The 21595-nt window shown below is 46.0% G+C and overlaps 1 protein-coding gene across 1 annotated transcript in view; it reads right to left on the reverse strand.

The window, feature by feature from the left end:
• Positions 1-1502: 1502 nt before the first annotated feature.
• TLL2 (tolloid-like 2) overlaps positions 1503-21595 on the reverse strand; it is a 192905-nt gene continuing 172812 nt past the window's right edge. Inside the window, exons 14-21 of the mRNA XM_006831190.1 lie at positions 20825-20950; positions 19279-19439; positions 17622-17802; positions 15357-15482; positions 10955-11082; positions 7773-7986; positions 3608-3858; positions 1503-1637 (exon numbers count right to left, since the gene is read on the reverse strand). Of these exons, the coding sequence (XP_006831253.1) occupies positions 1503-1637; positions 3608-3858; positions 7773-7986; positions 10955-11082; positions 15357-15482; positions 17622-17802; positions 19279-19439; positions 20825-20950 (1322 nt within the window). The remainder of the gene's footprint in view (positions 1638-3607; positions 3859-7772; positions 7987-10954; positions 11083-15356; positions 15483-17621; positions 17803-19278; positions 19440-20824; positions 20951-21595) is intronic.

Genomic DNA, 21595 nt, shown 5'->3' on the forward strand with positions numbered 1-21595 from the left:
CAAGTTGGTGATTGAAGGTTAATGAATCTGAGCAAAGTTACAAAGCACCCTTTAACCTGATTGGTTACAGGAAGTAAGTCACAGGTTGACTCCTTCCACAATACGATGATTCTTACATACTTATAATTAACCAGTTTTCAAGAGTTCACTCCATGAGGGACCTAAACTAGTCCCTCCCAAGATATCTTTGAACTTCTTGCAGATGCTGTTTGTGTGGTTGCCAAGGAGTCAAGGTTAGCCACAGAAAGTGGCTCCAAAGCTGGAGGAAGAAATGTTCTTCTAAACCAGAGGTGGGGAACCTCCGGCCCATGGGCCATATTAAGACCCATGAAAACATTTGGTCTGGCCCTGCCAAGGCAACCACAGTTCCAGCCATCACATTAGGGATAAGCTAATTAAATGTTTGACCAAAGATATCAGGCTAATTTTTAAGTTGATAACTTTGTGTGGCAAATGATGATATAATTTTGGGCAGAAAAAAGGTTTTTAACTCCTGTTCTAAACCAGTGGAATCCCAAGCACAAATGGGGTCTTCTTAAAGAGAACAAGTCAAGGAGTACCAGGAGGAATCAGGATGTTTTCCTCACAGCAAACTCTTGGCAGCAATGGCTTAGCTGGATTTCCTGGTGGATGTCTTTCTTAGTTCCCAATGAAACTGCTGTTGTTTGGTGCCATCAAGTTGATTTTCGACTCCTAGAGATCCCATGTGACAGAGGACAACTGCCCCATAGGGTTTTCTAAACAGATTGCCAAGTTTCCCATCCATGGAGCTACTTGTGGGTTCAAACCACCAACCTCTCAGTTAGCAATCGAGTTTAGCTGTTGCACCATCTGGTGGGGAAACCCCAAAGAAGAAAAGGTGAGCCAATGACACAGAGAAAGCCCACGGTCTCTTTCCTCACTTTACTGCCATGATTAATTTATACTGCAAACTCCTTCTGTGCTACTTACTCCAACGCCTTTATTAGATCTCACGTTCATCCCATGTTCTCAGGTTTCCTGGTTGACATCCCTGGCAGAGAGAAAAGCAAAAGTCTCCAGCCAAAGCTGTGAGTTACAAATCAACCACAGGCCAGTTTTATCCTCATTGCCCAGTGTAGATGGAAGACAGCTTGAGTTCCCAGGATGTGGTCACCCTCTCTGGCACCTACAGAATTGCTTCCAGAAATGGAGGAATGGCCAACTCAAGAGCTAATCTTTCCCATCAAAGGAGTAAGGGACAAGAAGATTGAGTATGAAAAGGAATATCTTGAATGGTCAGTGACTTCAAACTTGATCTTCTTTAGAAGCCTGTGGGTAATGCTATTGCAGCTGGAATAAAAGGAACATTTTATGGCCTCCTTGTTGGCCAAACACCATTATGTACTTTCATTCAAATAAATATCTTTAAGACTGGTTTTGAGTTTTCATTTGAGAAAAATACTGTACACTGTTTGGGGGCAGATTCACAAGGTGCTATTGTAAAAACATTCTCAGTTCTGTGCCTTTCAAGAACATCATCATCATTTCTTCATGTGCAGGGCATCTTGGAACTTGGTGCTAGTGTATTGAGCATGAAAGCCTTTCTTGTTGATGGTGTCGTCCGTGTGGAATCGAATCATCAGGGAGTCTCCTGCAGAGTAGATTTCTTCCAATGGCTGAGGAAAGAAGAAAGGAAGACCAGGGGATCTGTCAGTCAGTTGGCTGTAATTGGGCTTTAAAATAAGGAGAATAAGACAGCAATTTACACAAGAACATAGGGTGGCTGGTGCTGCCATGAGGCATCCTAGGGACTAAACAAGCTCCTTTTCAAAAGAAATCATTACAAATTCTGTCCCAGAGAACGCCCTATGCCCTTGTTTCCCCAACACATCACTCATATAAAATCTGTTCTTCACTAAACTCATAGATAGGCCAAGCACCATGCTAAGCATTTTCAGAAACTATCTCATGTAAATTTTACAACAGCTTTAGAAGACAGGCAAGCATTGTCCCCAGTTTATGCTGAGGAAACTGAGGCTCAAGTTCACTCAGGTAGGCAGGTGCAATCTCACATCTTTCTGACTGTAGAGTGCATATCTTGAATCACTCGATCCTCTAGTTAACGAGGTGAAACTCAGGAAGCCTAAAACAAAGACCATTGTTGAGACCTAAGCCCTGTCTGAGGATAAAAGTGGGATGGAGTGACCATATTTGTCAGAAAAGTTTGGCCAAAATGCATGGGAGCCAGATTCCAACATGCATGGCTGACTCAAATTGGGCTTCTCACACATTTCACTACGGTGGAGTCCTCCAAGTGCCCCCGCTTCACGTGGAACCCAAGATTTGAAAGATTCTATAAACGGCACTGCAATGGCTAAGTTACACTTCATTATTCTTTCTTCTTTGAGGGTGAAAGAAGATGAAGGGAAATTCTTCAAAGAAATATAACAACCAACACAAGGTTCTATTTAGTGCAAGATAACCAGACACTCCAAAATGACTTGATGCAAATCTAGATAACATTAAAGAATTTGTGTGGTCAGCCCTAGAGGCAAAGGAAAGAAGAGAGCTAGGGGCCTAGGGAGTGACCAGGACACAGTACTGGCTGACCACACACATCCACTTAGCACCAACTATGTGCCAGGCACTATGTCAGGTGTTGGGGAAAAGTGAACAAAATAGGCCTGATGTGTGGGCTAGGTGGCCTGGACCAGAGAAGGAAACAACAACAATGTTGTTGTTGTTGTTGTTGTTGTTATGTGCCGTGGAGTCGGTTCCGACTCATAGCCACCCTGTACAGGGTTTCCGAGGCTATAAATCTTCACAGGAACAGAGAGCCTCATCTTTCTCCCGTGGAACAGCTGGTAGTTTCGAACTGCTGACTCTGAGGTTCGCAGCCCGATTCGTAACCACTACGCTACCAGAACATAACTATAGTGTTTATAATAAGAGAGGGATTGGGAATTTCCAGAAGTATATGGTTTTGCTTAAAAAATTAATTTTTAATATATGGAGTATGTAAAATCATTACAAATAAAACAATAGCCTGAAGGCCAAATGAAAATATCAAGGAAAAAAAAAACTTTGCAAAAACAGGGGTGTGGGGGGGTTGGTGAGCCTCCCACCCCCTAAACAAAACAAAAAACAGAGGGAATGGAAGTGAATACTATTGGATGATGACGCACAAAGGAGATTGTAATCCATGCAATGAAACGATGGTGTAAAGCCAATATTCTCCCATGTAAACGATCACTCAGTTCATTAAAAACTTGGAAAAAAAACCCAGTATGATACAAGGGGTAAGCATAAATTTAAAATTTTGAAGTGAGGATTACTTGATTGTTGATTTTTAAATATATTTCTTGTTTCAAGACAAATAGGGTTTGAAAATGAAAAAAAAAAATTGAAAAGTCAAAAAAAAAATTTTTTTTAGTAGGGCGGTGGGGACATCCTAAAAGGCAAGGTGCTTTGATGTGGCTACCTTAGTGCAGGCCCTCCTGAAGTGGCTGGCCCCTGGCTGCCTCCAGACCTCCTCTGGGACTGTTGTCAGTGTTCCTGCGCTCTGCTCCCGCACGATGGCTCCCCTGGCTGTCTAACTCTCCAAGGCACGCAGTTCATCATGATGCGTGGGTTCCCTGGGACTTACCCAGGAGCCACAGAAGCGGCCAAGTCTGGGCGCCGTGCTGTCGTACCCATCGTAGGCCTCCATGTAGTCATAGCCACAGTCGGCTTCCTCCTCGACTTCAAAGGTCTGGAATACCAGCTCCACGCCATAGCCGTCTTCCGCCACAATCACCCAATCACAGCGGGCCTGGCTCGGGTAGTTGTTGTCCCCAAACTGGGCATGGGAGTAGAGCTCTTTGGTCTGCACCTCAGCCTTCAGTCTGCCCCCACACTCTGCAGCAAGGAGAAAGCAGTGATGCCCCCCTGGACCTTCTCTCCTCACACCCACCATGCCGGGGGGCTTTTTCTACAGAGCTTTGGGCATACCCTGTAGGAAGAGTCCGAGCAAGACTTATCACCCCATTTTATGGAGGCCTAAGTAATGGCACTGTGGGTTAATGTCCCAGACTGCAAAGCCGTTTGAACTACAAGGTCGGCGGTTCAAGCTCACCAGTCACTCCTCGGAAACCCTATACAGGGTCGCTATGGGCCGGAACCGACTCTACGGCACTTAACAACAACAACAACAAGGAAAGGCTCATGACTCCAAGGTCAGAATTCCTTGGAGGGCTCAAATTGGCTCTGACCAGCCAAGGTCCCATGTTCCTATGTTAAGGCTACATCAGCATGGACTAGGAAAATGTGGCTGCTTTTTCTCTCTCCAGTAATGGAGACTTGAGACCAATAGATGGCGTGTCTGATAGGACACTGGGATTTGGCTGGGGCTTCACTGACCTTACTTTCTGGAAATGCTAAATGCTCATCAAATCAGCCTGACAGACCAACTGTACTTTGTAATTTCTGCCAATAGATGGCGTTAAAACACTAAGACCTGAAGCTAAACTCAACTGTAGAAACTAACTTGCTCTTAACATTCAGGAGTAATGGTTGTGGCCCAGCTTTGAGATCTCTGTGACCATTCCAGAGGAGCTGAGCCTCGGCTTTGTATTCTGTATCCTTGGCTTCTGGGTTAACCCTGAGTGACTTCAGTCCCATGCTTCTTTGTGTCTAGGTCACTTGGGACTAAACCCCAAACCCACTGCTGTTGAATTGATCCCATTCATAGGGACCCTATATATAGGGCAGAATAGGGTTTCTGACTGTAAATCTTCATAGAAGCAGACTGTCTCCTCTTTCTCCTTTGGAGCAGCTGGTGGGTTTGAAATGCCAACCTCTTGATCTTAACTCATTGTGCCACCAAGTTTCCTTCATTTGAGAACACATAACATAAATGGATAAATGAAAATGATCATAGAGGAGGAAACACCAGAAATTCTGGAAGCCAATTCCTCCACAGCCTTCCCTCAAAGCACTCCATGCCCCTTCATGTGGATTTTGGGCTGTCTGGTTCGTAACACCTCCAGCCCCAGCCCCATGACCAGCCTGGCCCCAGAGATTACCAACTTTCAATTCCTTGTTTGCTCTACTGAGGATTGCTTCTATGTCTGAAGTATCTTTGTTGCTGTTGTTAAGTTTCGTCCAGTCAGTTGCAATTTATAGTGACCTGTATAGGGTTTCCAAGGAGTGGCTGGTGGGTTTGCACCACCAATCTTGGGGTTCAAACTGCCCTTGCAGTCCAGTGCTTGTCCTACAGGGTCACACCAGGATTCTGAAGTATCTTTAGGAAATGTTCAATTCCTGAGATGTGAATAGCGACGAAACTAACACAGAGTGAGGCAAGACACCTCCATCTATCCCTCCAGACCTACCTCCTCCTTCCCCACCAGCTCCATCCCTGTGAGGCTAACCCCTAGTCTACCCATGTTGATGGCCCTTGCTCTCTGCCTTACAGTTGGGTTCAGCACAAGATGAGAGGGAGAGAGAGAGAGACAAGGTAGGGTATTTAGTCGCTGGTCCCCTCCCTGCAGGTCACTACAGACTCTGTTCATCAACTGAAGGTCATGGACTCAACCCAAGCTTCTCTGCACATGGCTATCTCCAGGGTCCAAGAACCACTCTGTCCTCTCACCCACCAGGCATGGGTGGCAACAACCTTTCAGCTACTCCAGTGTCCCTACTGACTTCCCTGTTGTTACTGTTGTTGTGTGCTGTTGAGTTGGTTACAACTTATAGCGACCCTATACAGAGTTTCCAAGGAGTGGATGGTGGGTTTGGACCTCTGACCTTGCAATCAGCAGTTCAGTGTTGTTTTTCATCCTACACCTTTCTGCAAACTGTCCCTTCATTAATGCTCCTCAAATAATTACTCCATCTAAGTGTGACCTCCATTTCCTGCCAGGATCCTATCCCATCTCAAGGGTCTCCTCTCCTGGTCTTTGTCTGTACGGACAAGATGTAAAATCACTAGTATGTGGTTCTGAAGCTTCTCCAGAAGAAGTTAGAACTCCTCAGGGTCCTTGAGAGGACTCTAGAACAATGAAATGTTTTCTGCTAAGCAAAGGCAAGTTAAATTGCCTGAGAAAACTGGCTGCCATTTTGTTTCGCTGGATTTATATGTTCTGCTCTGAAAACAAAGTGGGGAAAGGGGCTGTTAAAAGGATTAGAACACCTCACAGGGTCCCATGATCAGGACCTCAGATTCATAACATCACAGGAGCTGAATGGGTCACATGAAGCCACCTAGCTTTGCGAAAGGACCACAATCTAAAGCTAGGGTCAGAGTGTCAAAATGCTCCCATGGCTCATACAAAGTGGTAACATTTCAATCGCTAAAAGAACAGAGCCAGATTTCTTATGGGCATTCTCCTATTTAATAAGGTAGATAATATTTATTATAAGCATGTAGGTGTCCTCCAAAGGACTCAATAAATATTTTGAATGGAGAGAAAAATGTTGTAGAGTCAGTTCCGACTCATAGCAACCCTGTATAGGATTTCTGAGGAGCAGCTGGTGAATTAAAACTGCCGATCTTGCAGTACAAACTGTCCTTTCAGTCTAGTGCATTATCCCACTGAGCCACATCTCTAAGGAAGGGAAAAAAAGGCTAGGTTGATGGTTCAAACCTAGCCACTCCACAGGAGAGTGAAGAGGCTGTCTGCTCCCATAAAGATTTACAGTCTTGGGAGTACTATTTAGAGTCACTATAAACCAAAACGGAAAGAGCAGTCGAGAAATCAAACAACATATTGCATTAGGCAAATCTGCCACACAAGACCTTTTTAAAGTGTTGAAGAGCAAAGATGTCAACTTGAGGACTAAGGTATGTCTGACCCAAGCCATGGTATTTTCAATAACCTCATATGCATGTGAAAGCTGCACAGTGGATAAAAAGGTAGAAGACTTGATGTTTTTGAGTTATGGTGTTGGAGGAGAATATTGAAAGTGCCATGGGCTGCCAAAAGAACCAACAGATCTGTTTTGGAAGAAGTGCAGCCAGAGTGCTCCTTGGAGGCCAGGATGGCCAAACTTTGTCTCTCATACTTCAGACATATTGTCAGGAGGGACCAGTCGCTGGAGAAGGATATCATGTTTGGTAAGGTGGAGGGTCAGAGAAAAAGAGGAAGACCCTGAGTAAGATGGATTGGCCAAAGGGCAGCATCGTTGGACTTAAACGTGGCAACAATCGTGAGGTTGGCCCAGGATCGGACAGTGTTTCATTCTGCTGTGCATAAGTCACTATGAGTCAGTACAGACTGAATGGCACCTAACAACAACAACATGAATCAAAATCAACTCAACAGCAGCGTGTTTGTGTTTTGATTTCTTTACCCCTCAACTCTCAGACTTAAGGGTTTCAGAGACTAACAAAATTCCAAGAAATGTTTTTAAAGATGAAAGGGGGGAGGGGGAAAAATTAGGGCACCAACAAAGGGTTGCCCACTTGAAGTTTTGTCCATTAAGGACATTAAAGGAAAATAAGCCTCCCCCCTATGATGGGAAGCCTGCTGCCATCAAGTCGATTCTGACCCCATAAAGTTTCCAACGCTGTAATATTCATAGAAGCAAAGAGTCACATCTTTCTCCCTCGGATGGCCTTGTGGGTTTCAACCAGCAAGCTTTTGATGAGCAGCTGAGCGCTTAACCATTGTACCTTTCTCCTTTATGGTAGAAATGGGGTGGTGAATGCTTCATTTTAAAGGGGGCATTTTATCACATCGATCCTCCTCTCCCCTCCCCCAAAGTCAGAATAAGCCTTGTCCTGCCTCGGCCCCTGTCCATCCCCCACTAGGCCATCCGGACACCCGTACCTGTGCTGTGCTCCGCCTGAAAGCCTTTCCTCTGCACTGAAGCGTCCGAGTAAAACCTAAGAAACAAGCTGCTACTCGAAGCCACCACGGGGGCTGGTTTCTTGCTGCCGCAGAAACGGCCAAGGACGGGGGCCAAGCTGTCAGGGCCATCGTATATTTCCAGGTGATCGTAGGCACACTCCTGGTGCTGCTCGACCTCAAACTCATTAAACGTCTGAAGAGAGAAGAGCACAAAGTAAGGCAAGGGTCTGATGTTCAGCAGCAGTGAGGAGCCTTTACCAGGGGCTGGGAGAGGAGCAGCGCAGCGGACACGCATCCATCGAGGCTGAGGCTGTTAGGCAGACGCGTGTAACCTACAGGATGCTAGCAGGACAGAGCACACCCAGAAGCTACTGTACATGTACCACCACCAATCCCCCAAGCCCGCCCACCCTGTGATGTGTGCACTGTTCTAATCTCCACTTTACAGATGCGAGAATGGAGACACACAATGGTAGAGCTGGACCAAGCCCCAGATGAACTGGCTGGCTCCAGGACCTCTGCTCGGCACTAGCCTGAACCATCCTTTGACACAAATGCTGTAGATGAGGTTCAGTGCTGAATGATGTTGCACACGTGTTTGTTGAGGTTGCTTTCATGCCGAGCCCTTTACCAAACACTTTGTGGTACATACGGACCCTGTGAGGGAAGTTACTATTATCCCGTTTTCAGAAGAGGAAATGAGTCTTAGAGAAGAAGTCAGGTGGCTTATCCAAGTTCACACAGCTAGAGAAAGTCGGAGCAGGATGTGAGTCCATCCTAACCACCCCCAGGTTATACTGCTTCCTGCAGAGCTGTTGGAGTGTCCTGACACTGACCAGAGGAGACCCGTGATTCCAGGTTACTCATCAGGCAAATGGAGTGGGTGCTGGTGGCCAGACCTCGGTTATGAGGGAGATAGGCCAAGGTGAAGGCCAGCAATAAACAAAATCTTAGACCAAATGTCAGAGCAAGGGGAGAGGGCCTTTAGTCAGAGGGACGCTCAACTCAAGAGGAGGCTGTGGTGTGTGCAGGGATACAGGTGAGCGGGGTGGGATGAAGGGACCATTAGCAGTGTGGGTTTTTGCTGGGATGAGTCTTCAAAGGTGCATAGTTCAGCACCCAATGCAAAAGGGAATCCTGAGCAAGAGGGTGGTGGGTGGAGACACTAGGGGAGGAGTGGTCTCAGGGTCTTGGGGTAAAGCAATGGCCTTGTTACATCCTCCCACTGTCTCCACACAGTAGAGCACCAGTTTCTTCAGAAGTATTCAACTCACAGCTTTCTTGAGAAGTACCCAAGTTGCAATCAATTATTCACCGTCCACTTCCAAAGATATCATCTATCAAAAATGAACACGTGTGTATGAACCTCAGATAAGTCTGAGGTCTAGGTTAGCTCTGGTCACTGTGATGGGCTGCTTTGTTCTTTGTTTTGTTGTTTTATGCCATCAAGTCAGTTCTGACTCATAGTGACCCTGTGTAGGGTTTCCAAACAGCAGTTGTTGGATTTGAACCACTGACCTTTTGGTTAGCAGTCCAGTGCTTATCCTGCAGTGCCACACCAGGAGTCCCTAAGACTATGAAAACTATTCAAAGAACTGAAGAAAGACTTCTGTGGCAACTGCTATAAGCTTGTGATTCTGAAACAGATGCTGGGCTTCCAGTTGTGCAAGTTGATTTTTCCTAACCCCAGGGGGCACCATTCCCTCACTAGCAGCATAAACGTCTGGTACCACTGTTAATATCCAGCCGATGGCAGTCTTGGGGAAGAAGAGCCTTTTTCCAGATGCATTCTTTTTTATTCCCTAAATTCAAGGCTTCTCTGACTAAGCCAGAAGAGCAGCTGACAAAAGCCTTTTTGATCATGACAACCCTTGGCTATAAAGTGCCCACTGCTTCCAGGTCATGGGTCGACTCCTGCATCAGCCACGTTTGCATTCAGGAACCTATGAGCAACTTGTGGCCAGGGGTCCTGTCTTCTCCACCTCTGAGCCCCAAACCCAGTACCGAGGCTCTGGTTCTGGAACCGGACCTCAGAGCCGCCGGCCCATCTCTCACCTTTCCTCTTTACCGCTGTCCCTGAATAAACACTCTGGAAATCCCTGGGGGATCCTCTCTCTTCCTCTTTTGTTTTTCTCCTCCCCACATTCGCAGTTCATGTCCTGAAGTCCATTCCGACTCATAGTGACCCCATATAGGGTTTCCAAGGAGCAGCTGGTGGGCTTGAACCACTGACCTTGTGGCTAGCAGTCCCGTGCTTATCCTACAGCACCACACAGACACCTGCATACACATGCCTCTTTAAGAGCTACTCATCCCAGAGTCACGATGACTCTGGCAAGTCGGTTTGTTTTATGTTCCAGGATCTGGGAATCCCTGGGGGTTGAGAAATGACCCTCTATGAGAGATAGAGTTCTCCTTTGAAATAGCTGAGCAGGGTGCACCAATCACAACTCACATACCTGCATGGCACTTCACATAAAAACTTGGATGGGGTGTTTTTTTTAAAATTGCTATTCAAGACAAAATTAGCATAAAGACCTTAGTCTCCCATTGTCCATTTTAAAAATGTAAATTGTAGAAGATTATGAATAATAAGATTTCATTTGAGTAGTCTGAGTAAGAAAAAGGATATGTATTTTTTTCTCATGAATGTGCACACATGATTGGCTATACATAGGAATTTTCTGGAAGGATTCACATGAAAGGATTCAAAGAGTTTATCTCTTTAGGAATGGGAGACCTGGGGACTTTTCATTTCCGCTTTCCAAACTCCTGTACTGATTTTTTTTTTTTTTTACATTCAGCATGCAATTGCTTTTGCCAAAAAAAATTGAAAAGAAAACAACGGGAGCTTAAACCGCACTGCAGATCTGTGTGTTGGGCTTCCCCACCCTCCACCCTGGTACCACTGGGAATGAGCTTTTCTCATTTGCCACCCTCATGTGCTGAGGACTTCAGATGCATCCTCTCTTCTAATCCGTACAACAGCCTCCTCACAAAGTAGGTTTTATTACCTCTCTGTTTTCTAGAAAATAAAATTGAGACTTGAAATATTGTGTAACTTTAAGTTTCAGATCTGGCAAGTGGCAGAGGGGAGACTCGAACCCATAACTGTCTGATACTCCAAGCCATGTTCTTAATAAACTGCAATGATGACTCACAAGTTTCACCCGGTGACCTGCAGTTGAAGAGATGTTCCAGGTACACTCCCTTCGGCTGGGGTATTTGTCTGGCCAGTTGGGGCTCACCAGAGTTCCCTCCGCACTACTGATCTTGTGCTCGCAGCCCGCTGGGGGTGAGAAGGGACATACAGCAAGAGAAGTAAGTCATTTATGGGCAGTACCAAAGCCTGAGTGAAGTGTCTCCTACTCAGAGATTTGTCTATTTATCTCAACTGGGGTAGTAACCTCCTGACGGTGCTTAGGAAGTTGGGTTGTATTTCCTACTATTACTGTTCGCATCACAGTTGTCATTGTGAATGTGGTACCGTTAGTGGGTGAACCCTGTATGGCACTGAAGGATAAGCACTGAACTCTTAATGGCAAGGCTGGCAGTTCAAAACCCACCAGCCGAACTTGGAAACCCTAGCGTTGGAACTGACTCAATGGCACACAACAACAGTGACTGAGAACACAGGCGTGGAGTCAGATGGACCAGGGTGGAAACCCTGGTTCAATTGCCTTTCAGTTGTGGGACTCAGGCATTTATTTTAAGTCCTGTTATTGTGCGTGTTAAGGAGCTCTGGTAGCGTAGTGATTATAAATTAGGCTGCAAACCGCAAGGTCAGCAGTTCGAAATTACCAGCTGTTCCGTGGGAGAAAGATGAGGTGTTCTGCTCCTGTAAAGATTTATAGCCTCGGAAACCCTGTACAGGGTCGCTATGAGTCAGAACTGACTCCACGGCTCACACCCACCATTGTGTTCTGTCAAGGCGATTGTGACTCACAGCGATCCTATATGACAGAACAGAATTTCCCCATAGGGTTTCCTGGGTTGTAATCTTAACAGGAAGGAGCTCTGGTAGCGTAGTTGGTTACGAGTTGGGCTGCTAACCATAAGGTAAGCAGTTTGAATCTACCAGAAAGTCTGAGAGAGAAAGATGAGACTTTCTGCTCTTGTAAAATTGTTTAGCCTCAGAAACCCTGTTCAGGGTCGCTATGAGTCGGAATTGACTTGATAGCACACCGCCACCATCATCAATATTTATAGGAGTAAAACTTCAGGTCCTTCTTCCGAGGAGCTGCTGGTAGGATCAAACCACAGACCTTTCAGTTAGCAGGGGAGCACTTGCGCATTGACCATTGTTGTTGTTGTTGTTATGTGCCATCGAGTCGGTTCCGACCCATAGCGACCCTGTATAGGGTTTCCAAGGGTGTAAATCTTTACGGGAGTAGAAAGCCTCATCTTTCTCCCGCGGAGCAGCTGGTAGTTTCGAACCACTGACCTTAAGGTTCGCAGCCCGATTAGGGCTCCTTATATGAGCCTTAGTGTCCACGTCTGTAGAAGGGGCACCATACTGCCAACCTCATAGGGCTTAAATGTGTGGACTAAATAAGACCATGCATGTAAATAGCAAACATCAGGCACATGGCAAGTGTCCTAAACACTGGCTAACCAAGATCTCCATCTAAGTGCTTCTCTAGCTTTACAAAACAGTTTCATTTTGCATCTACCAATTTTGTCCTGAATACTGTACTATTAGCAAAGAGTGACGCCACAATTTGTCCATTTAATAGCATTTTGGCTGGTAGCTAGATGTTATCTTCCTTTGTGTTGAGCATTTTGTAGTCCTCCTCTCTTTCCAAATAAGAAAATAAGTTTAGAGAGTACGGGGCTTGCAGGTAAGAGGTGGCGCCAGGAACTGACCCTAGGTCTGCCTGGTTCTGAGGTCTGTGTTAGTACGGATTAGAAAACATAGTATGGCTGGGGAGACAGGTCTGCCTTGTTCCATCGCTATCTTTAACCTTGTTCTGCAGCTCAGGATTTAGAAAGATGGAGGCAGCAGACATAGGGGAGGGTGGGAGGCAGAAGCTTCAAGGGTGCTCTACGAGGCTGGCTCTTACTCAAGGCTGCATCTGTTCCGTAGTCACACAGAGAACAGGCACCAACAAGGTCAGCAGTTCAGCTCCCGGGACACTTGCTCCCACATCCACCACCCAGCCCACCTCACAAGGGCTTAACAAAGATGTGATACATTTCAGAATGAGTTTTTCAAAAACTTTTCCCAGTTTTCCCCCTCCCATCCCAACACAACAGTGTGTGACCACCTAGGTCTATGACCACGAAGGTCCAGGCAACAGGACTTGGGTGTGGAGGAAACAGGAGATGGGGGAGTAGCCACACCTGCTTCTGATGATGTCTCATCTAATCCTTTAATATTCCACCTGGCCCTGACCAGACTCTGAAGCTCCCCCACCAAATCCCCTCACTCTGAAATGTGTACTCTAGTTAGGGGCATATGGTATTCATCTCTCCCCCAAGCCTAGACTTCCTTTGCAGGGCCCATGGCTGGTGCCAAAGCCTAGAGGCCCATGTCTTTATCACAGGGCTGGAATGGCCTACACTGAGGAAGCCAAGGACCTATGGAAGGCCTTTTCCAGAATGACTGAATATTCAAAGGCATCTGGCCCTGAAGAACCGCCCTAGTAGAGAGAGGAGTTGTTGTTAAGTGCCGTCAGGTCAGTCAGTTCTGAGTCACAACAATCTAGTATAGGGTTTCTAAGGAGAGACTGGTGAATTTAAATTGTGGACCTTATAGTTCAAACTCATCTGGCAGTCCTGCGCTTATCCTACAGTTGCCACACAAGAAGTCCGGAGAATCGAGTGTTGTTGTTGTTAAGTGCCGTTGAGTCGGTTCCGACCCATAGCAACCCTGTATAGGGTTTCCAAGGAGTGACTGGTGAGCCTGAACTGCCAACACTGTGATTCAAACAACTTTGCAGTCCAGCGCATTAACCCACAGTGCCACACCAGGACTCCAAGAGTGGAGTGGGAAGCAAAAATTTCCCCAAGTCCTATTTTGCCAATATGGTAAATAATATGTCTGATATTCATGGACATGCCAGGTGCTTAATTAATAGTCAAGTGGTCTGAACACTTTCTAGGCATCCTCTCATTTCATTCTTACAAAAACTTTAACGAATCGGGCTGCTAATCTCAAAGTTAGCAATTGAAAACCTTCAGCGATTCTTCAGGACAAAGATGAGGCTTTCTGCTCCAGTAAAGATTTATAAACCCTCAGAAACCCTACATGTCGCTAAAAGTCCGAATCAGCTCCATGGCACACAACCACCAACCACCACCAGGTTGAATTTTTTTGACATCAAATTTTTTGTTGAAACCATGTGTTTTCAGAAATAGAAGGCATTTTGAATGAAATAAAACTTTTTTGGAGCTACTATAGATTTTGATACAATGAGTGGGTCTCATCCTGAGCAGTCTCTGGTGCGGAGTTGGGAAGAGGCCTGTTTTCTTCAGGTCACGCAGTTATACAGACTGCCACTAGATGGCAGCATGCACTAAAAATGGAAATGGGAGCTTTCCGCTATGCCTCAGAGGCACCGCAGTTGGCAGTCGGTATCTGGGCATTCGATGATTCAACCAACGGTGGTTTAAAAAATATGAAAGTGCTTCAAAACGTATGTGGGAAAAGTCCGTTATCTTTTAAATTCAAAGTTTCCTCGAACTTTTTAAAGCCCTTTTGTATAGGGAGTGTGTGTGTGTGTGTGTGTGTGTGTGGTGGGGGTGTTATTAAATGATCAAAACAATCCCCCAAAGGCTAAGAATGAGTAAAGTGCTATCTACATGGAACTTACATTGTATTAAGTATTATAAATTATCTCAAAATGATTTAAAGATGTATGGAAAGATGCACATAGGTTATGCACAGATAATACACCATTTTATAGTAGGGACTTGTTGTTGTTATTGTTGTTGTTATGTGCCGTGGAGTCACAGCGACCCTTTACAGGGTTTCCGAGGCTGTAAATCTATACGGGAGCAGAAAGCCTCATCTTTCTCCCGCTGAACAGCTGGTAGTTTCGAACTGCTGACCTTATGGTTCGCAGCCCGATTCGTAACCACTACGCTACCAGAGCTCCTTGAGCATCCTCAAATCTGGGTATCTTCAGGGATCCTAGCACCAATTTCACGTGGATACCGAGGGATATGTCCCATGGGGTCACGAAAGGGTTGAGAAAAGGGCGCACTTTGTTCTGTTTTAACAGAAGAAACTGAGGCTCAGAATAACTTGCCCTAGGTCACACATCCAGTACGCGGAAGGATCACTCTGTAAACCTAAGTAGTCTGACTCTGAAACCTACGGGTTTGCTTTACTTTGCAGTAGTGACTCCTCAGCGAGCACTGAAAGGCTCCCAGGTGCCCCCTGAACTAGTGAGTTGGCCTGGGGTGTCCGAGGGTGTGGCCAGAAGCAGGGGAACATTCCCTGGGTCATTCCCATGCAAGGCCAGGCCTGCAGCTCAAGGCTCTAGAGACCTGAGGAAGCCCCGCCTCCAATTCTGACGCCCAAGGTTCGCCCGCCCCCCACAGAGGGCGCAGCCTTACCCTCCTTACAGTCGAGCCCGTTGTCATGGAGCCGGTAGCCGTTCCTGCACCGACACAGGTAGCTTCCGAACGTGTTGATGCACTCGTGCTGGCATCCGCCATTGTCCTTGGCACACTCGTCCTTGTCTGGGGAGATGAGCCGACTCAACTAAGAGGAACTGCCAGCTTGGAAATGTCCCCCGCAGCTCAGACCTGGAGGAAACCTGGTCTCCTCCAGGAAGCCTCCCTGATTACCCCAGATTTGACTATCCCTTGACTGCCCGGTTTGGCGAGAGCAGCAGCTGCATCTCCATTTTCTGGGGATCCTCCAGACTTGGTATGTGTTAAATTCTCCACATCCTAAAGCATTTAAATGTATGCCTCTTCTCCTGCCCTGCTCCTTCCCCAAGTCAGGAGTCCCTTGAAAGATACACTGATAACAATAATAATGTAGTTGTTAAGTGCCATGGTGGAGTGAATTTTGACACATAGCGAACTTGTATAGGGTTTCCGAGGTGCATCTGGTGGGTTTGAACTACCAACCTTTTGGTTAGCAGTCCAGTGCTTATAATAGTCAAAATAATAAAAATAACTAGTATTTATTGAGTACTTACTATGATCTGGGCACTGCCCCCAAATACTTTCTATACATTAATTCTCACACAACCGATGGAGGGAGGCATCTGCACCCCTTTTTTCTGGTAGGGAAACTAAGGCTGGAGACAGCTAATATGCTCAAGGTCACTTAGTGAAGAAGCAGTTCATGTGGCTCAGAGGCTCTACATCCAATGACAGGAGTCTTTATAAGAACAGAGGAGACACCCACGTGATGAAAGAGACAGATTGGAATGAGGCAGATAGAAGCCAAGGATTGTCAAAGATTTCCTGGAACTACCAAGAGATCTTTGGAAGAAGCAAGGCAGAATTTTGCTCTAGAGCCTTTAGAGAGAGCACTGTCCTGCCAACAACTTGATTTTGAACTTGAAGCCTCCACATCAGCAGCCAAAACAAGGCCCCCTAAGGGGAGACAGTGGAACCGACTATCAATTGCTCATATGCAAGTTCAGGCTGAAGCTGAAGACAATGAAAACAAGTCAACAAGTGCCAAAAACATGACCTGATCACATCCCACCTGAATTTAGAGATCATCTCAAGAACAGATTTGATGTATTAGACACTAATGACCAAAGAGCATAAGAGGGTAGAATAACATCAAAAGCATCATAGGAAGAAAGCAAAAGGTAAGTAGACAAGAAAAAAGGAAAAGAGCAAAATGGATATCAGAAGAAACTCTGAAAAACTTGCTCTCCAGCATAGAGATGATAAAGCAAATATAAGAAATGAGGTCAAAGAGCTGAACAGGAAATTTCAAAAGGCAACTCCAGAAGACAAATCAAGTATGTATAGTGAAATTTGTCAAGATGGGACTAGAAAACCAAAAGGGAAAAACATGCTCAGCATTTCTCAAGCTGAAAGAACTGAAGAAAAAAATCAAGTCTCAACTTAAAATATTGAAGGATTCTATGGGCAAAATATTGAATGATGCAGAAAGCATCACAACAACAAGGAATACAGAATCACTGTACCAAAAAGAAACAGTTGGCTAATTTTCTCATGAGGAACCTGTACATAGACCAAGAGGCAGTCATCTGAACAGAACAAGGGGGGCACTGAATGGTTTAAAATTAGGAAAGATGTATGCCAGGGTTGTATTCTTTCACAATTCAGTCTGTATGCTGAGCAAATAATCTGAGAAACTGGATTATATGAAGTGGATTATATGAAGAACATGGCATCAGGATTGGAAGAAGACGCATTAACAACCTGTGATATGCAGATGATTTCATCTTGCTTGCTGAAAGGGAAAAGGACTTAAAATGCTTAGTGATAAAGATTAAAAACTAAAGCCTTTGGTATGGGTTGTACCTCAATGTAAAGGAAACAAAAATCCTCACCACTGGATCAATAAATAACATCATGATAAATGGAGAAAAGACTGAAGTTGTCAAAGATGTCATTTTGCTTGGATCCACTACCTAACACTCATGAAGGCAGCAGTCAAGAAATCAAACAATGCATTACATTACGCAGATCTTCAGCACAAGACCTCTTTAAAGTGTGCAAGAAGAGCAAAGGTGTCAGTTTGAGGACTAAGGTGCACCTGATCCAAGTCATGGTATTAAGGTGGAAATAACTGTGTGGGCAGAAGGGTGGGCAGAGAGGAGTTAGCAGGTACCCTAAGTCATGTGTCCCTCTGTTTGTGATCTCTCCCCCAAACCCACATACCTGAAAAGAAATGGGCCCTGAAGCCGCGTTTAGAGACCGTGCTGTCGGACTTGAATTCCACACGCATGTTGTTGCTCTGTGAGGTGATGACCTCCGGCATCTCGGAGCCACAGAATTTGCCATGCAGCCTGGCATCAGGGGACAGACCACTGTGCACCTCCACGAAGTCATACTTACAGACCTGCAAGGGAGCGAGGTGGGAGGGGCCTGGTGCCTCCATGTCCCTCACCAGTGCCCCCCCCCACACACACGCACACGCACACGCACACGCACACACACTATTGCTGTGGTCTCCTGGGAGCTCAACCCAGCCAAGTGGCCGCATGGGCTCAGCCAGGTACTGGGGAGCATCCCTTTGACCTTTAGTGAGCTGGTCATTAGAATGAGTTCTAGGAGCTGCAAGCCCAAGGACAGCAGCACGGCCCCCCCTGGTTTTCCAGCTGTCCTTCTGTGGGAAATGCATCGCCTGGTACATGAGAATAAGATTCCAAAGCCCACACCACTGCCATCACCGACTTCGTTCCGATTTATGGTAGTCCCTTGTGCTACAGTAGAACTGCTCCATGGGCCGTCATCTTTACAGACGCACATAGCCAAGCCTTCCTTCTTCAGTGCCACTGGCTGGGCTCAAACCACCAAACTTTAGGTTAGTAGTTGAGAGAAAACAGTTTGTACCATCCTGGAATCTTCTCCAAAACCCAACCCCCTGGTATTCTACAGCCTTGCTTTTATTTATTTTATATATCAGGCTTCCATATGAGATTTCATTTGAACAAAGTCACCCATTGCTAGAAGAAGGAGAAAAAGAAAGGAAAGAAGAGGAGAGGTTTGCAACCCACGGATGCAGTCCAACACTTATATACATTCATGCAGAGAAACTGAAGTTCAGAAAGACAAGACACTGACTTGTCCCGAGTCACATAGCAAGGACACTTACATGAAGCTGTACCATAGCAGTGGTAAAGCCAGAACTCATGTTGCCTGCTGCAGCAATGATTTATACTTTCCATACAGTATTCACTATGGGGTGAGACCCTCATTGTCACTGGGGCCTCAGTGCATCTCTGTCATCGGCATGGGGTCACTTCTCAGTACCCAGCAGCCCTGGCTGGTCAAGTGAAGAGAGCCACACTGAGGCTGCTGTCAAGATGGCTCCTTATAAGAATCCCAGCTTGGCCCAGCCATGGGAGCATGGAGAAGGGCCTCTGTGCCTTGGGGATCCCTCCAACTCAAGGGACATCTTGGGCAAGGTCTGGCCAGCACACTGGCTCTAGGCTCTGCCTGGACCTACAGTTGACATGATCACACATTCTGGGGAGTCTGCTGAGCACAGACCAAGCGGGGGGAGCCATCCTCACCCCCAGCTGAACCTCACCCCCTTCCTTTCTCACTTGTTCCTCCCCAGCTGCCTATCAACACCCATTCCACCCCCAAGGTCTCTGCTCCTGCCCTGACTCTTCTTTGGATTTATCAGGGAACAGAGGGTCAGGGAGCTGTATGTGCAGAGGATGAGCAGCTATAGCTGCAGGTGAAACAGGTCCCAGGTGCTGCCCGACTGTGAGCTTCTGGGAATCTCAGTCCCTGTTCCGCACAGACCACTCCCACACTCTGAGCCTCATCTCAACAGTCCCCAGAGAATCCGAGTGAAGAAACATACATCATTGCCTTCCAGCTCAAATACTTCAAACTGCAGGGAAATCCGGTACTGAAGGGGGGCCACCACCTGCCAGACACAGTTTTTGTTTGTGGGGTACTCCTTCGGCCACCCAGGGCTGGTGATGGTGCCATTCAGTTTGGTAATGAAACCGCCACAGGCCACTGCATGAAAGATACAGAAACAAAAACAAAATGCATTTGGTTTGGGTTCCAAGTGACTGGGATGCTCCCTAAGAAGCAATCAGCCCTACTGTTCTTTAATAATATGTATATTTAATGTCAGCCATTCTAAACTGGTTAATTCTGTGTCTTTTTTCCCCCGTTGTCTACTTGTTTCAACTGAAGATTGTGGGGGGATGACACTGGGGACAAATTTTTACTGCTTATGCTGCTGCTGCTGATGCATTTGAACTTAACCTGTCACCCAGGGGCACAGTTGGGGACTCCACATGACTTGGACCAAAGGAGAGCTAGAGATGTTTGCACCATGCTAAGTCACATACCTGGTTTACAGGAACAAGCAGACTTATGCAGACAGGCAAGGATAACAGAACACCAGCCAGGTCAAAATGGGGTCCCAGAAGTCTGCTAGCCTTTGTTTTTATTTTCTATCCTGAAAAGTCATTTGAATTCAGAGGAAAACCTACTTGATAGGCCTAATGGCTCACATGCCTTATCTATTACGAGAAGATACGTACTACCCAGCTGCCACTAGCGGCCATTCAAGCTAGGGACATACTAGATGGTCCTGGTTAGAATAAGAGAAAAACGTAGAATAAAACTCAAATTCTTAAAAAAAAAGGCAGACTTACTGGACGAGTAGAGACTACAAGAGTCCCTGAGATTATTGCCCTGACATATCCTGTAAACCTAGAACTGAAACTACTCCCGTGGTCATCGAAATAACCGATTCACTCATGAAACAAATAATATCACTGTGAACTGTGCTCTTAAAGAAAGAAAGGAAAAAACAACAACAACAACAACACTACATGAGACCAAAAAGCCAGGACAAGATGTAGGTGGGGCGGGAAGCTAGATGAATGGAAACTGAACAACCAGAATGGAAATTAGACTTATGGTCACATTGTAAAAAACATAACCAAGGTCACTAAACAATATGCATTAAATATTCACTAAAAAATCGATAAATTATTATCTAAATCTTAAACAAAACAAAAAAAACCCATGTGAATTTGACACTGTCATGGAAGAAACAAAGTCATGGTTCTGGTTTCACCATTTCTAGGGTGGAATCTGTTCATTTAATAAAACTGTTAAAACATGCAGCTGCTAACCAAAAGCTGTAGGATTGAAGCACCTTGGAAGAAACATCTAGTGATTTAGTTCTCCCAAATCAGCCATGGAAAGCCCTACATACGTAGCACAGTTCTACTCTGACACACATGCAGTCACTGTGACAAACTTCATGGCAGCTGGTTACGGGTTATAATGCTGTTGCTCCCGCTGGGACCTTCCACATCTGTGCATTGTTACTTCATAGCCAACCCCATCTCTGTTCCACTGTTACCCAAGACAGCACCCACCTTCACAGGCCTTCTTATCTGCAGCCAGCTCGTAGCCAGGGTCACACGCACACTTGTAGCTGCCCAGGGTGTTCACGCAGCGCTGCTCACACCCGCCGTGACCTAGCCAGGAGCACTCGTCCACCTCTGTTGAGGAAAGAAGACCACCTCAGGTGCATCATCAGAAAGTCACCTGGCCTTACTCCCCACCTCCTTCCACAGGGACATGGAGTGAAAATAAGTGTCTCCTGACCACCTGCTAACCCTGGAATGCTGCTGCCATTGCCCGAAGTCACCAGAAATGTGAGGTCCATGTCCACATCTGTAATGGGTCGAATTTTGTCTCCCAAAATATGTCTTGAAGTCTTGTCCCCTATCTATACCTGTAGACGTGACCCTGTTTGGAAATAGGAGTTTTCTTCTTTTATGTTAATAAGTTCCTGTCAGAGTAGGATAGGGGCTCTCGTAATGTAGTGGATTACAAGCTGGCAGCTAACAGAAAGTTCAACAGTTCAAATGCACCAGCTGCTCCACAGGAGAAAGATGAGGCTTTCTGCTCCTGTAAAGATTTGCAGTATGAGTCCTAAACCTAATCACTTGTGAGTTACTAAAAGAGCAGACACAGACACAGACAGGGGGAAGACAGATGCCACATGAGGAGTCCTGGTGGTGCAGTGGGTTAAGCACTGGACTGCGAACCTAAAAGTCATCAATTCAAACCCACCAGCTACTCCTCAGGAGAAAGGTGAGGCAGTCTCCTTCCATAAAGATGTACAGCCTCTGAAGCCCAAA

This window comes from Chrysochloris asiatica, unplaced genomic scaffold (genome assembly GCF_000296735.1).
Source record: "Chrysochloris asiatica unplaced genomic scaffold, ChrAsi1.0 scaffold00003, whole genome shotgun sequence".
NCBI classification, from domain to species: Eukaryota; Metazoa; Chordata; class Mammalia; order Afrosoricida; family Chrysochloridae; genus Chrysochloris; species Chrysochloris asiatica.